The sequence below is a fragment of the Marmota marmota genome, unplaced genomic scaffold, assembly GCF_001458135.2.
Source record: "Marmota marmota marmota unplaced genomic scaffold, marMar, whole genome shotgun sequence".
Classification (NCBI taxonomy): domain Eukaryota; kingdom Metazoa; phylum Chordata; class Mammalia; order Rodentia; family Sciuridae; genus Marmota; species Marmota marmota.
The window spans coordinates 1,711,620-1,724,452 of NW_025999872.1; the positions used below are offsets into that span (position 1 = coordinate 1,711,620).

Below are 12,833 nucleotides of genomic sequence, written 5' to 3' on the forward strand. Positions count from 1 at the left end.
TGCTTGTGTCCCTGCTGCCTGTTATAAGTGCTCTGTAAATGGTAGTTATTAACAGTAGGCAGGACTACACGTTTAGGGAAGGTCTGAGCTCCTCCACGGGAGGCTGTATGGATTGAGAAATTGGTGAGAACATAGAAAATTTAGTGGGGAGGTGAAGGAGAGGAGTCCTTGAGGAAGGCAGCACCCTTGAACCCACCTTCTACTCCTCCAAATCCTGGTCTCCCTCACTCATCCTCTGAGTTCCCCCTGGCCTGGGTTAGGCACCTAACAAAGGCCCCCTTGTATAGGTCTGTTTGTTTTGGCAATAAATTTCTCCAGGCAGTTCCCTGGGGTGGGGTGGCCCAGCAGCCTGCAAGAAGCTATCTGGAAGTTGCAGGGCCACATAGTTCAGTGGTCACCGTGGACTCGCCCTGTTCCCACCATAAGTTCCAGAGATTTGTCCAATATTTTCCAGTTCCCAGGTCTCGTGCCTTTAAAAAGAGCCTGACCTAAACATTATAGGAAGACAGTTCTTGCTTCATTCTTAAACTGAAGCTGTGGGCATGATGTAATTTCTTTATTATTCTGTAATAAAGAAAAGAAGAGGGAAACCAACATTTAACTGAGCACCTAGTATGGGACCCCTTATGGGCCATTTCATACAGACCACTCCCTATGAATAGGTGCTACTACAGCCCCTTTCACAGAAGAGGGAACTGAGGCTCAGAGTAGTCTTTGAGAAAATGTTCCCAAGGTCACCCAACTACTAAGTAGGGAAGCCAGCATTTGAATCCTGATCCCAAACCACACAGAGACTTTAGGATCAGTCACTAAAGTTCTGGCCCACTTTTATGGCCTCTCTGTTGCCCAGAAGGAACTAACCACTGAAGTGTGTATAACTAGCTCCTTCCTGCCTCCCTCCATACTAAGCCTAGTTTGATGGTGGAATTATCAACCAAGGTCCTGTATTCTCACACACCTGAGGACACTTCCTGAAGCTCTAAGAAACAGTTTGAGCACATAAAAAACACACATCTCCATAAATGCAAGATAAGAGCATAAATAGGCTCTCTGCTTTAACAGAATTGTTTATCACAAAGAGAAACCTTCAATTACTTTTTAAACAAAATTCAAAGCTCCATGATTCATGTCTTAAATACTATCGGAGGAGGAGAGGAGAAAACTGGCTGCTTTTAGTTCCTACCAGAGCTTTCCCACCCACACCATCAGTTTGGCTCCTTGGCTGGTGAGGCTTCCCTTTGAGGGTCTCTGCACAAGTGGCAACACAGAAACCTGGGGAGTCACTGGTCGGGCCTTCTGCAGCCATCCCAGGGAGTGACTGGGTCCTCCACTACTCCACACCTGGGGGCAAAGTTCCAGGAAGTTTACCACTTGTGTTAAGAGGTGAGCTCAAGTTCAACATCTCCGCCTCTGGCACCAAGGAAACCATCCCCTCCCCCAATCACGTGGCTGTGGCTTCTGGAAAATGTGCTCTCCTAGGATTGGTCCAGGGAACAGTTACAAGTAGAGAAAGTAGAGGGAGCAGCAATTCAAACTCACCCTTGACCCTGTGTTCACAGGGGAGGTGGAGTCTGCCACTCCTCCTCTCTACTCCCCTCCGCTCCCCTCCAAGGGGGGCTGGGCTTCCAGGGTGGGAGTTTTCCTCCTCATTCAAGAGTGCCATTGTATGTGGTCAGGGGAAGAGGAGGGGAGCCTGGGGTCTCCCAGGCCTTACACAAAGCTGGGGCACAGAAATACAAACTTAAAACCCAGACGTTTCCTGCCAGCAGGCATCAACTGCCCCTAAGGTTTCAGCTATGACCAGAGGCCAGTGTGGCAAGCTCCTGTCTCAGATCCGGCTGATGGCAAGGAGCAGGGAGATGCTAGCATCCTCCTCGGCCCCTCTCACTGTCCTTTGTTCTCCTGGTCATCAAAGAGGCTGGGGTTCTCCGCCAGCATGGCCCGGACTTTTTTCTTCTCCTTGAAGCGACCCGAATTGGAGACTTTGACGTGCTTGCCCTTTGTGTTCTTATCCACAATCTTCTCCAGACGAGTGTTAAAGTCGCTGTTGGGCCCTCCAGTGTCGGGCCTCGGAGTCTCTGTGCCTCCCTCCGTTTGGGCATAGGTGTCAGGGATCTCGTACAGCACCTTGGGACTGGATTTCTTTTTCCGGAGGAAGGTCAACTTCCACCAACCAACTTCCGTCATGACGCTCCCTGAGTCGAGGGGAGACTTTCTGCTGGAGCAGGGGAAGGGGACAAAGGTCAGTGGGCAAATCCTGTGGGCATCTTGGATCAGCCCTCTCCAGCCTCTTTAGTAATCACATTATTTTTCTGGAGGCGGGGTCCTGGGAATTGAACTCAGGGGCACTCCACTACTAAGCCACATCCCCAGCCCTATTTTGTATTTTATTTAGAGACAGGGTCTCACTGAGTTGCTTAGCGCCTCACTTTTGCTGAGGCTGGCTTTGAACTCGCAATCCTCCTGCCTCAGCCTCCTAAGCTACTGGGATTACAGGTGTGAGGCACCGCACCTGGCAATCACCAGCTATTTGAAGAGTTGAAGGAAGAATTGAAGATAGGACCAAAGAAACCCAGGGTTCGAATAGCTGGTGTGATGTAATGCTTTGGGAAAGTGTTAAAGAAAGAAGAGTCTAGGATAAGAGCCACCAAAGCAAACAAGAGGGACTCCCTGGGCCAGACAGAAGGACAATGGAACAACTTCACCCCGTTGTCCCACAGAGACACTCTATAGGAAGCTTTGAGGTCATTCCTTCCAGGCCGTTAGGACTGCGGGCCCTGGAACAACTTGCCTGGTCACAGGGCATGCAGGATCTAGATACCAGAACCAAGCCCTTCCCAATCCACCATTGGGCCCTGCTGCCCAGAGTGGGCAGACCATGACTGGTCACGCAGACAGAAACATCCTGTGCATTTTGCTTAGAATGCAGTGCTAAGAATCGAACCCAGTGCCTCACACATGTGAAACAAGTGCTCTACCACTGAGCCATGACCCCAGCCCCCACCACACACTTTCTGCCATGATGTTCAACTAGCCCCTATGACTAAAGCCACAGGGACTGAACCCCGTGAAACTATAAGCCAAATACATCTTTCCTGCTTTACAAAATAAAAGGACCATGGGAGAATGCGGAGCTTCCAGCTGGGAGTGGGAAGTCCTGGGCACTGTCTAGCTTTGTGACCTCTGGTAAATCACTTTTCTGGGCCTCAGCTTCCTTATCTGTCCTCACCAGCCCTAATATTTAGCTCTCCTATTAATCCCGGCCCACAGAGGTAGACATGCTTTACAAAGTAAAAATTAGGATAAGGGTAGGCAATTACTAAGAGATGGTTTCCTTTCCCCACCACCCCGCCACAAGGACAGATCTTTGAGAGGTGTGAGGATAAAAAAAATGCAGGCTTCTCCACTCAAAAACGGTGTGCCCCGACATGGAGCTGCCAATCCAGAGACACATCTTTCACTAAGTTCCACTAAGGTGCTGCATGAGCTAGCAGAAGTTCTGGGTACCATCGATGTCTGGGGGACAGGTAAGGCAGGAGTGGGGGACAGCAGACCAGAGGAATGAAGATAGAGGAGCAGAGTGAGGATAAATAAAGGCATCTCTGGGTCTGGGAGGGTTGTGATCTGGTTCTCAGGACACCTAGGAGTGGGCTGTGATGACAGCTCCCAGGAGGAGAGAACAGAAGCCAGGAGATACCAGAAATCTACATGGCCAGGTGGCCCGGGTTCAAGCAAATATATTACCTCCTTATAAAAGCTGACAGTCTTTACTATGGTGTGTGTGTGTGTGTGTGTGTGTGTGTGTGTTACTGGGGATCAAACCCAGGGGTGCTCTACCATACTTCCCTAGGCCTTTTTATTTTTTCTTTTGAGACAGGGTCTTTCTAAGTTGTTCAGGATGGCCTGGAACTTGTGAACCTCCTGCAAAGCTGGGATTATAAGTTTTAAATATAGATTTAACATGTTTTATAAAAAGATCACATAGAAATATGCCAAGGGCTGGGGTTGTGGCTCAGTGGTACAGTGCTTGCCTAGCATGCAGGAGGCACTGGGTTTAAACCACAGCACCACATAAAAATAAACAAATAAAAATAAAGATATTGTGTCCATCTACAACTAAAAAACAAAATTTAAAAAAAAGAAATATTACAAATGATTGTTAGTGGTTTTCTTTATATAAAAGGAATAGAGACTGCTTTCTCCCCTCTGGTTTTCTCATTTCCAGAATTTCCATGGAGTACAGATATTTTTAGAGGGAGAAACATATCAAATTCAGGAAAAATGAAAGCAGGACCTGGCCTGGGCATAAGCGGAATGCCCTTGTTGCTGCCACTCCTCCACAGCCATACTCCCTTCCCCTGGTACCTGCTGGTGGGAACTCCTTCCCACCTCTTTGTCCAAAAAGCACACCCCACTTTTCCCATTCTGCCCGTTCAGCTGGGCTCAAATAGCAAGAGACGCCAAGGAGAGACCTTGGGCAGCTCCTCTTAGGGCACAATACTTCCAGGGTGCCCTGGAGAGGTGAGTACACCAAGGGACAGGCCTGAGAGGTTTGCTTTGGCAGCTTGCCCCGCCTGGGCTTAGCACAGCCTTGCACGGAACTTGGTGTTCCAGAATGGGCCTCTGGAAGGAGCTGTGGGGAGGGGAGGGAAGGAGGAACAGGGTGCTCGCTTGCTCTGTGGGTGCCCCAGTCGCTGCTTTGTGGGTACACCATCACTCATGTGGAGCTGCCAGAGAATTGAGAATGCAGGGAAAGGGGATCCAGTGCCCGAAACTCCTCTAACACCGATTTCCTAAACCTATGCAAGGGGCCTCTGCCTGTGCCAGCTAAAATATACCTGTTTCAACAAATTTAAAAATACCTATTTAAATAGGTACCATATTTCAAGTTGGCATCCATAGAGCCTGACTCCTTGGAGTAAAGGATGCCACAATTCACAAAAAAACGAATCAAAAAGCCATAGAAACAGGGATGGCCTATATCCTGCCTTAGGGCCTGCACCAAGACACCAAGTCATTGGTGCCCTTGTCTCCTGGACTTGTATCCTAGTCTTCCTAGGATGTTCTTTGCCAGGCCCTCCTGTCCCTCCTATTCAGGAGGACATCTGAGCACAAGTAAACAGGTGTTTGTCCCTTTAGGCAAGCCTAACATATGGAAATCTGAATTTGCAAAACAGAAAAATAAGAGAATTATTTGCTTTATACAATAACCCAGTGAGCTTTAAGTAGTGGCCCTTAAAAGACAGTAAAATCTGATGGTTTTCAAAGGTGGTATGATAGCCAAACTTCCCAAATACTCAAAATCGCAAAGAGCAAGATATCTCCAGCCATATGTCCATGCCCGATCCCTCTGGCCTTCTGGGTTTGGGAGGGTTGTGATCCGGTTCTCAGCACACCGAGGAGTGGGCTGTGACAGCTCCCAGGTGGAGGGTACAGAACCCAGGTGACACCAGAAGGCCAGCAGGAATTTTCTGAGGCTGAGGGACAGGGTACAGGAACTCCCATAAATGCAGCATTTGGTAACACGAGCCCTGCAGTCTGCTTGTTCAGGGCCCTGAGCTGGCCATGCTGAGGGCTGGGCCCTTGCCCTGGGGCACTGCAATCCGTGGATGATGGAAATCAGCCCCTGAGGATGCCAATTCCACCTCTGCTATTTGCACAGCTTTGGGCCCACAAAACTCCTCATGGGTCAGTCTACCTTTGGTGGCCAGCACCCTGCACATGGGTGCCACAGGACAGTCCCCACCACCCTAGGTATGCTCAATGAACTACTCGGAAGGGCTTTGCATGGCCTCTTCTGAGTTGAGACAAGTTAACCATTGATTGGGGAAAGGGCATAAGGGGAGGGGGGGGTCAGTCAAATTTCTGCATTGAGAAAACCCAGAACCTTTCCCCCACCCTCAACAGGGTCCCTCATGGCCCTTGTCCACTCTGGATAATTAGAGTACCCTGGATAGGAAAAGTGAGGTGCTCCTACCAGACAACCAGACACTAGTCCTGGCTGGGGGAGGAACAGGAGCGGGCTTGGGTTTAGAGTTAATAGAGAACTAACTGCTTGGGAGCAAGACTTTCTCAGCAGGACCTCTGTTGGAGGCCTGGATTGACTCCAAGGGGCCAGTGGGATGAGATTGGAAGGAGACAGCCCCTGGGTTCCCCCTCCCTACTGGGCTTGTCAGCCATGGAGGCAGCACTGGGAGTCCCAAATAGGGACTGTGCCTTGATTTCCCCACCCACTGGCCCTCTGCTTGTACCTGTAATTCTGACTGCTCCGGACTGGAGGCGAGACCTTCCCTAGAGAAGGAGCTGAGTGGAGGAGCTGCCCTGGGAGGGTGAGGCTGGGGGAGGAGAGGATGCCTCCAGGGTGCCGCGGAGGCCAGGCTCAGCCAGGAGAGGTGGGTAGGAGCAGCTGCACGTCAGGTGCAAAAGAAACAGGTGCAGGAGCGGGTACCTGCTCCGCTGCAGCTCCCAGAGTCAAGGTGAACCTGAAACCCGGCCCCTCCCAGCTAAGTAAACAGAAGCAGAGGCTGGCTCAGGCTGATGAATATTCATCACCCCCAGAAACCCAATCCCAGAGACCCTGCATCTACCCAGAAGCCAGGGTCCTCCTGGGACCTCCAGCCTGGAGGAGGGAATCCCAAGGGAAGTCCAGGGTAAGGAAGCATGGGAGTCTCTCTCCTCAGTTTCCCCATTCTTGGGTATCTGATTGTACTGGCCAGCTGTGGCCAAGGTCACCCTCAACCATTTCATGGTCCAAAGAGACTCTGACCCCTCTTCAGCATGGACCACCACCTCTCCATCGCCCAGGGCACTACTGGGAAAGGGTTAAAGGCCGCTGCTCACTTTGAACTCCCCGAGTCGAAACCAGTCCCTGGTTAAACTGGTTGGCAGACCGGTTCTCAGGTTGTCTCTCCCCACCCAAAGCCAAAGCTCCTCCGTGGGCGCTGGGTTGGGGGCTGTGCTTCCCATATGACCTGAAGGGCCCCTTGTTAAGATCTCCCTAGGAGGGAAAAGAGGGCACAGGCCCCTGGGGCAAGATTCTCCAGGACACCATAACCTCAAACATCGTCACCCTCCTCCTCTTGGGTTTCAGTCCCTTGGAATCATATGCAAAATTCCAGGTGTGGGCAGAGAGGCACCGGCTTTTCTGCATTGGATTATACTTTTCTCAGACTCTCAAGGAGAACTGTGGTGGCCTCCCACCCCAAACTCGGGTACTTGGCTCAACTCCCCCTAAGCTTCCTGCAGTCTGTTGGAAAGGCTTTCCCAGGGATTGTAAAGTTGGCAAACCCGAGGGCAATCTTTCAGGAAAGGGGAGAGATGAGGTCCTGGCGAGGCAGAGAGAGCTAAAGAAAGGAGACAGATGCCAGCACACAGTGGGGGTGAGGCAGAGTGTGCACACAGCGGTGCTCTCCTCACTGATTCGCTGCCCCACAGCATCCTACAAACCTGTCTCAGCCAGACAACTGGCCTTGGAAAATGTTTTGCACCCACCCTGTGATGGCCTGTCGGCATTCGCATTCTCTTTCTGCTGGGAAACATCTGGGGCATAGCCAACAACCCTGCAGCTTCCTGTGCCCAGGGCTGCCCAGCTTAGCTGCCCAGTCTACGCCAAGTCTACTCCCTCTTGCACTGGCTGTGTGTGCCAGGCACAGAGTGAGGCACTGAGAAGATAAAAGGCATAAAACTCCCCCTATCCCTGGCTCCCCCCCAAAGTACATTTTACATCTTAACTAGGCAAATCTCAAACCTGTCTCACTATCTCCAACTCTGCTTTTACTTGTTTCAACTTCTTATGACCTGGGGTTTCTATTCCTGTCCATCCCAAATAGCTCCCTGACCCTAGTCTTTGGATGGACAGGGCTTCAGAGGCTCCCCATGGCCCAAAGCAGAACCCCCTTGACTTGACTTATTCTGATGGGGGCCTCAATAGCTTTCCAGCCCTCCTGCCCAATCCACCCTTCCTAAATCTCCCTCAACACTGGGTTAAGGAGGGTGAGATTAAGTTGCTTTGGAGGGTGAGATTAAGAGTACTTGCTGTGAGCTGGGTGCAGTGGCACATGCCTATAATCCCAGCAGTTTGGGAGGCTGGGGTAGGAGGATCATGAGTTCAAAGCCAGCCTCAGCAATGGTGAGATGCTAAGCAACTCAGTGAGACCCTGTCTCTAAATAAAATACAAAAAAGGGCTGAGGATGTGGCTCAGTGGTCAAGTGCCCCTGAGTTCAATCCCTGGTATCCCCAGAAAAACAGAGTGCTTGCTTTGTTTTGGGCTAGGAATTGCCTCCCCACTCACCTGTGCAACCCAAAACCTGAATTAATTATTACACCTCCTACACTACCAGGAATTTTTTTGTGCCCCCTAGAGCTTGTTCATATACTTTTGGGTTTTTGTTTTGTTTTGTTTTGGGGGAGTACCAGGGATTGAACTCAGGGGCACTCAGCCACTGAGCCACNATCCCTAGCCCTATTTTGTATTTTATTTAGAGACAGGGTCTCATTGAATTGCTTAGCACCTCGCTTTTGCTGAGACTGGCTTTGAACTTGCAAACCTCCTGCCTCAGCCTCATGGAGCCGCTGGGATTACAGGCGTGCTCCACACTCCTGGCTTTGTTCATATACTTTTACTTGACATGTTATATACCATAATTGATTATACACACACACACACACAAAAAAAAAAAAACAATGATTTATTCATGTGTTGGCCTCACTTATAGAATTTTAGCTCCCAGGCCAAGTGTAGTAGCATACACTTGTAATCCCAGCAAACTGGGAGGCTGAGAGAGGAGGATCTCAAATCCAAGACTAGCCTCAGCAACTTAGCAAGAACCTAAAACTTGTCTGGAAAAAGAAAAATGGAACTGAGGATGTGGTAAAGCACCCCTGGTTCAATCCCCAGTACCCCCCCAAAAAAAATTAGCTCCTTAAGCCCAGAATGATCTATTACTGATACAGACCTGACATATAGTAGGTATTTAAGGCCAACTTTAAACACTAATGTAGCATTGTCTGTACCAAAAAACGAATGAACAAAGCAAAACTCTTCATATAGCCGTTTGCTTTATCTTATACTCCCTAGGAAAAATAAATGAGAGAGAAAGCCCATTTAAAGACTTCTTCTGGTTCCAGCTACAGCTGGCTTCTCTTATGTTATAGTCTCCTGGAGGGTGATGTAAATTAGGGGATATTATTTTCCAAGGTCCCCCTGCCTCTAGTGCAAAGAACACACAGTTGTCCAGGAAGGTGCCCATAGCTTCCAAGACCCCTCATTCTCTAAAAGTCCAAAGACAGTGGATGTCTGGTTTAAAAGACATCGAAGAAGCCAAAAACTCATCCCAGCTCAGGTGTCTGGAGAGGCCAGGAGGAGGGTGGAATGCACTTCAATTTGGGGGCAGTAACCCAGGGTCGGGTCCCCATTTCTTATTGATACAGAAAAGGGCTTGTCCTGGAGATGCTTCTGAAATCTAGGCCTTTCTGGTGCCTGAGACCCAGGGGAACAAAACCTTGTTCTCTCATTCTACAGTGGAGAAGGATCCGAATGAGAGCTGCGGTGTCAGGCCCATCATATGGCCTGCCCTCCTTGAGTGCCACAGGGACCAGGTGCAGACTGAGGAGCCTCTAGCCCATCCTCCCGGGAGGGACCAGCCTGGCCCAACCCTTGGTCTTCAGGGGGTTTATTCTAGGAGGAGCAGGGTAGAGAGAGGACTTTGAGATCAGGGCTGGGCACTATTAATCCAACTCCCCCTGTTCAGCCTACTTTATTGTTGTCTAAAGTACTGTACCTTTAAACACACCTTCTAAAACTAGGTTCAAGGGTTACACAGCATATGCAAATGTACAGTGTACACATTTCCAGAAGTGTGTTCTTGCTGAATAAAGCAAGTTAAATTCACATAAGAGTGCCAAGGACCTTTGTATCCTATTGGGCATACAGCTGCAGGGTCCCTTCAGATCATATATATTCTTCCCATTTTACTGATTTTTGCAAAGGGAGTAGTTGTAGGTTCCAGGGATATTTCTTTCCCAAATCAGAGAGAAGCGGGGAGCTGTCATTGTGTTCCGCTTCTCTGGCCAAGAGACTGGAGATCCTGCAGGGGCCAGCCTGGTCAGGGTGACAAGTAGATCAAGGACAAAGATGAGTCTCGGGTGGGCTACCCCAAGAGCATTGAGAGGTGGGGCAGGGTGGGCAGAGCTGCATTCTGTTCTGTTCTGGGAAGCAAGGCTGCCACTGGGGAAGGCCTTCTTGCTTTGGGGGAAGGAATGGGGGTCTGAGCAGCTCATGTGCCTGTGTGAGTAAACTGTGATCCTTGAAGCCGCCCCTGAGTCGAATCCTCTAACTCGGCACACTAACGATTTGCCTATTACTCTTTGTATTAGTATCCTGTGGCTGCCATAACAGATCACCCCAAACTCAATGGTGTAAAACCTCAGAAACTGATTCTTTAAAGGTAGTCAGAAGTCTAATATTAGTTTTCCTGGGCCAAGACCAATTTGTTTCCAGGGCCTTGGACCCTGTAGAAACTCCAAGGAGATCTGCTGGTTGTCTGCTCTAGCTGCTGGTGACAGTAGCAAGCTTGGCATGTGTCCACACTGCTTGGGTCTTTGCCACCTCTGTCTTCACATCACCTTGTCCACTTTCATGTCCAGCACAACTCCCTCTGCTGTTCTCTTATGAGGATACTTGGGATGGCATTTAGGGCCCACCCGGAGGATCCAGGATCATCTCATTGCATGATTCTTCACATAATCACATCTGCAAAGACCCTTTTTCCAAATAAGATCACCTCACAGGTTCCAGGGATTTGTTGTGGATATTTAGTGGGTTTTTTTTTTTTTTTTTTTTGGTATAGGGCTTGAATCCAGGGGTGCTTAACCACTGAGTCCTTTTTATTTTACATTGCTGAGTTGCTGAGGCTGGTTTGAACTTAAGATCCTCCTGCTTCAGCCACCCCAGCTCCTGGAATTACAGGTATGTGCCACTGTACCCACTGGGGTGAGCATTTTCAGCCTGCCATACTCTTCGTTCTAATTCTCTGCATTGTCAGACTGTGGCAGACGAGGATGAACAGCAGTTAGCCACCAGCCAGGGGCTCCTTCAAGGTCTGCCTCAGCTATTGGAAGCACATCACCAGAAGGCATGTCTTTCTGGGGCAGCCCACTTCTAGAGAAATAGAAATCCAGCTATTTCAACTGTGAAATTCACCCCAGGGCCCCACCTGATCCATTCAAGATTAGTCCGGTTTGCAGGGCCATTGGATTTCTTCCTCTGCCCAGTCCTACCTCCATTTGTTTCCTCTCACAGAAAAATGATCCCTAAAAATCATGTTGCCCCTAAGGCTGGGAGCAGCTCAATTGGTAGAGTGTTTAACCTTGTATGCACAAGGCCCTGGGGTCAATCCCCAGCACCACCACCAAAAAAAAAAAAAAAAAAAATTTCATGTTACCTCTTAAAATGCCACCTGGTTCTGGAGAACATGACCTGTGACACAGATATTTCCACTTTTGCCAGTACAATGGAAACGAAGGAGCAGCTTTGTGTCTTTTGTATTTGTATTTCTGGGCCTGATGCACTGGATTGAAAAGTGTCCCCCAAATTCATGTCCACTCAGAACCTCAGAACTTGACCCTATTTGGAAATGGGGTCTCTGCAGATGCACTTAGTTAAGTCATACTGGATTAGGATGGGCCCTAAACCCAAGGACTAGTGTCCTTGTGTGAGAGGAGACATACAGGAAGAACACCATGTGACAGTGGAGGCAAAAATTTAGGTGACCCAACTACAAGCCCAGGGATACCAAGGATTTCCAATCACTGCCAGAAGCCAGAAGAGGCTTAGAATAGATTGTCCCTCAGAGCTTCTGGAAGCAACCAACCGTGCTGACACCTTGATTTCAGATTTCTGGTCTCTAGAACAGTGAGAGAATCAATTTCATTTGTTGTAAGCCACTCAGTTTGTGGTGATTTTTTTCCAGCAGCTCTTAAAAATTATATACCCAGTTTCAAGTAAGGTTGAACATTTTCTCATTTATCTATTGGTCTTTTGGATTTCACATTCTCTAAAATGACCCCTTTTATTCACATATTCACATAGTGGTCGTCTTTCTACTATCCACTGACTTAAAAAAAAAAAAAAAAAAATGGAAACTACATATTTACAGGTTCCTAAACCTTTTTCACAGTCCACAGTCTTCCAGGAATCTGCTGCCCACTGGTTGGGAACCTTGTTCTACAGGACTAAATTTCAACACTTGTCCAGGGATTGGTGGTGCACATCTGTCATCCCAGTGACTTGGGAGGCTGAGGCAGGAAGATTTCAAGTTCAAGGCCAGCTTCAGAAACATAGTGACCCTGTCTAAAAAAAGGGAGGGGGAGGCTTTGGATGTAGCTCAGTAGAAGAGCACCCAGGGGTGCCCTTCCCTGAATACACCCATGATTTCCCTCTTCCCTGAATACACCTATCACTTCCCCTCCTCCACCTCTATTCTCCCTTCCACTGTAATTCGTATCCACCCTGCAAGGCTCAGCTTAAATGTGCTATTTCTAGAAAACTGTCTGATAGTTTTCTGTCTTCATCCCATGCTTTAGCCCTAGGTTGAGCTGAATACTCCTTCCTGTTCCTTGGTACTCTAAGCATACCTCTTTGTTCATAAGAACTTTTTTTTTTTTTTTGCCTACTGGGGATTGACCCTAGGAGCATTCTACCAATGAGCTACATCCCCAGCCCTTTTTATTGTTTATTTATTTTGAAACAAGGTCTCACTGAGTTACTAAAGCTGGCCTCAAACTTGAAGTCTTCCTGCCTCAGCTTCCCAAGTTGCCGGGATTCTAGGTGTGC

General features: G+C 48.8%; 1 protein-coding gene across 2 annotated transcripts; it reads right to left on the reverse strand.

Moving 5' to 3' along the window:
- Positions 1–1,023: 1,023 nt before the first annotated feature.
- Prr15l (proline rich 15 like) lies at positions 1,024–6,484 on the reverse strand. Of its 2 annotated transcripts, none has more exons than XM_015506661.2 (2): positions 6,252–6,484; positions 1,024–2,215 (listed from the first exon to the last, which is right to left on the reverse strand). In XM_015506661.2, exon 2 carries the CDS (start codon positions 2,185–2,187, stop codon positions 1,885–1,887), a length of 303 nt encoding a protein of 100 aa, XP_015362147.1. In that variant the 5' UTR covers positions 2,188–2,215; positions 6,252–6,484; the 3' UTR covers positions 1,024–1,884. The 2 variants fall into 2 exon arrangements, with proteins under 2 accessions (XP_015362147.1, XP_015362148.1); XM_015506662.2 differs by having other exon boundaries at positions 1,024–2,218; positions 6,252–6,483.
- Between the last annotated feature and the right edge of the window lie 6,349 nt (positions 6,485–12,833).

Coding starts and splice junctions, on each gene's coding strand:
- Prr15l (XM_015506661.2), bottom strand. CDS start 2,187: ATGACGGAAGTTGGTTGGTGGAAGTTGACCTTCCTCCGGAAAAAGAAA.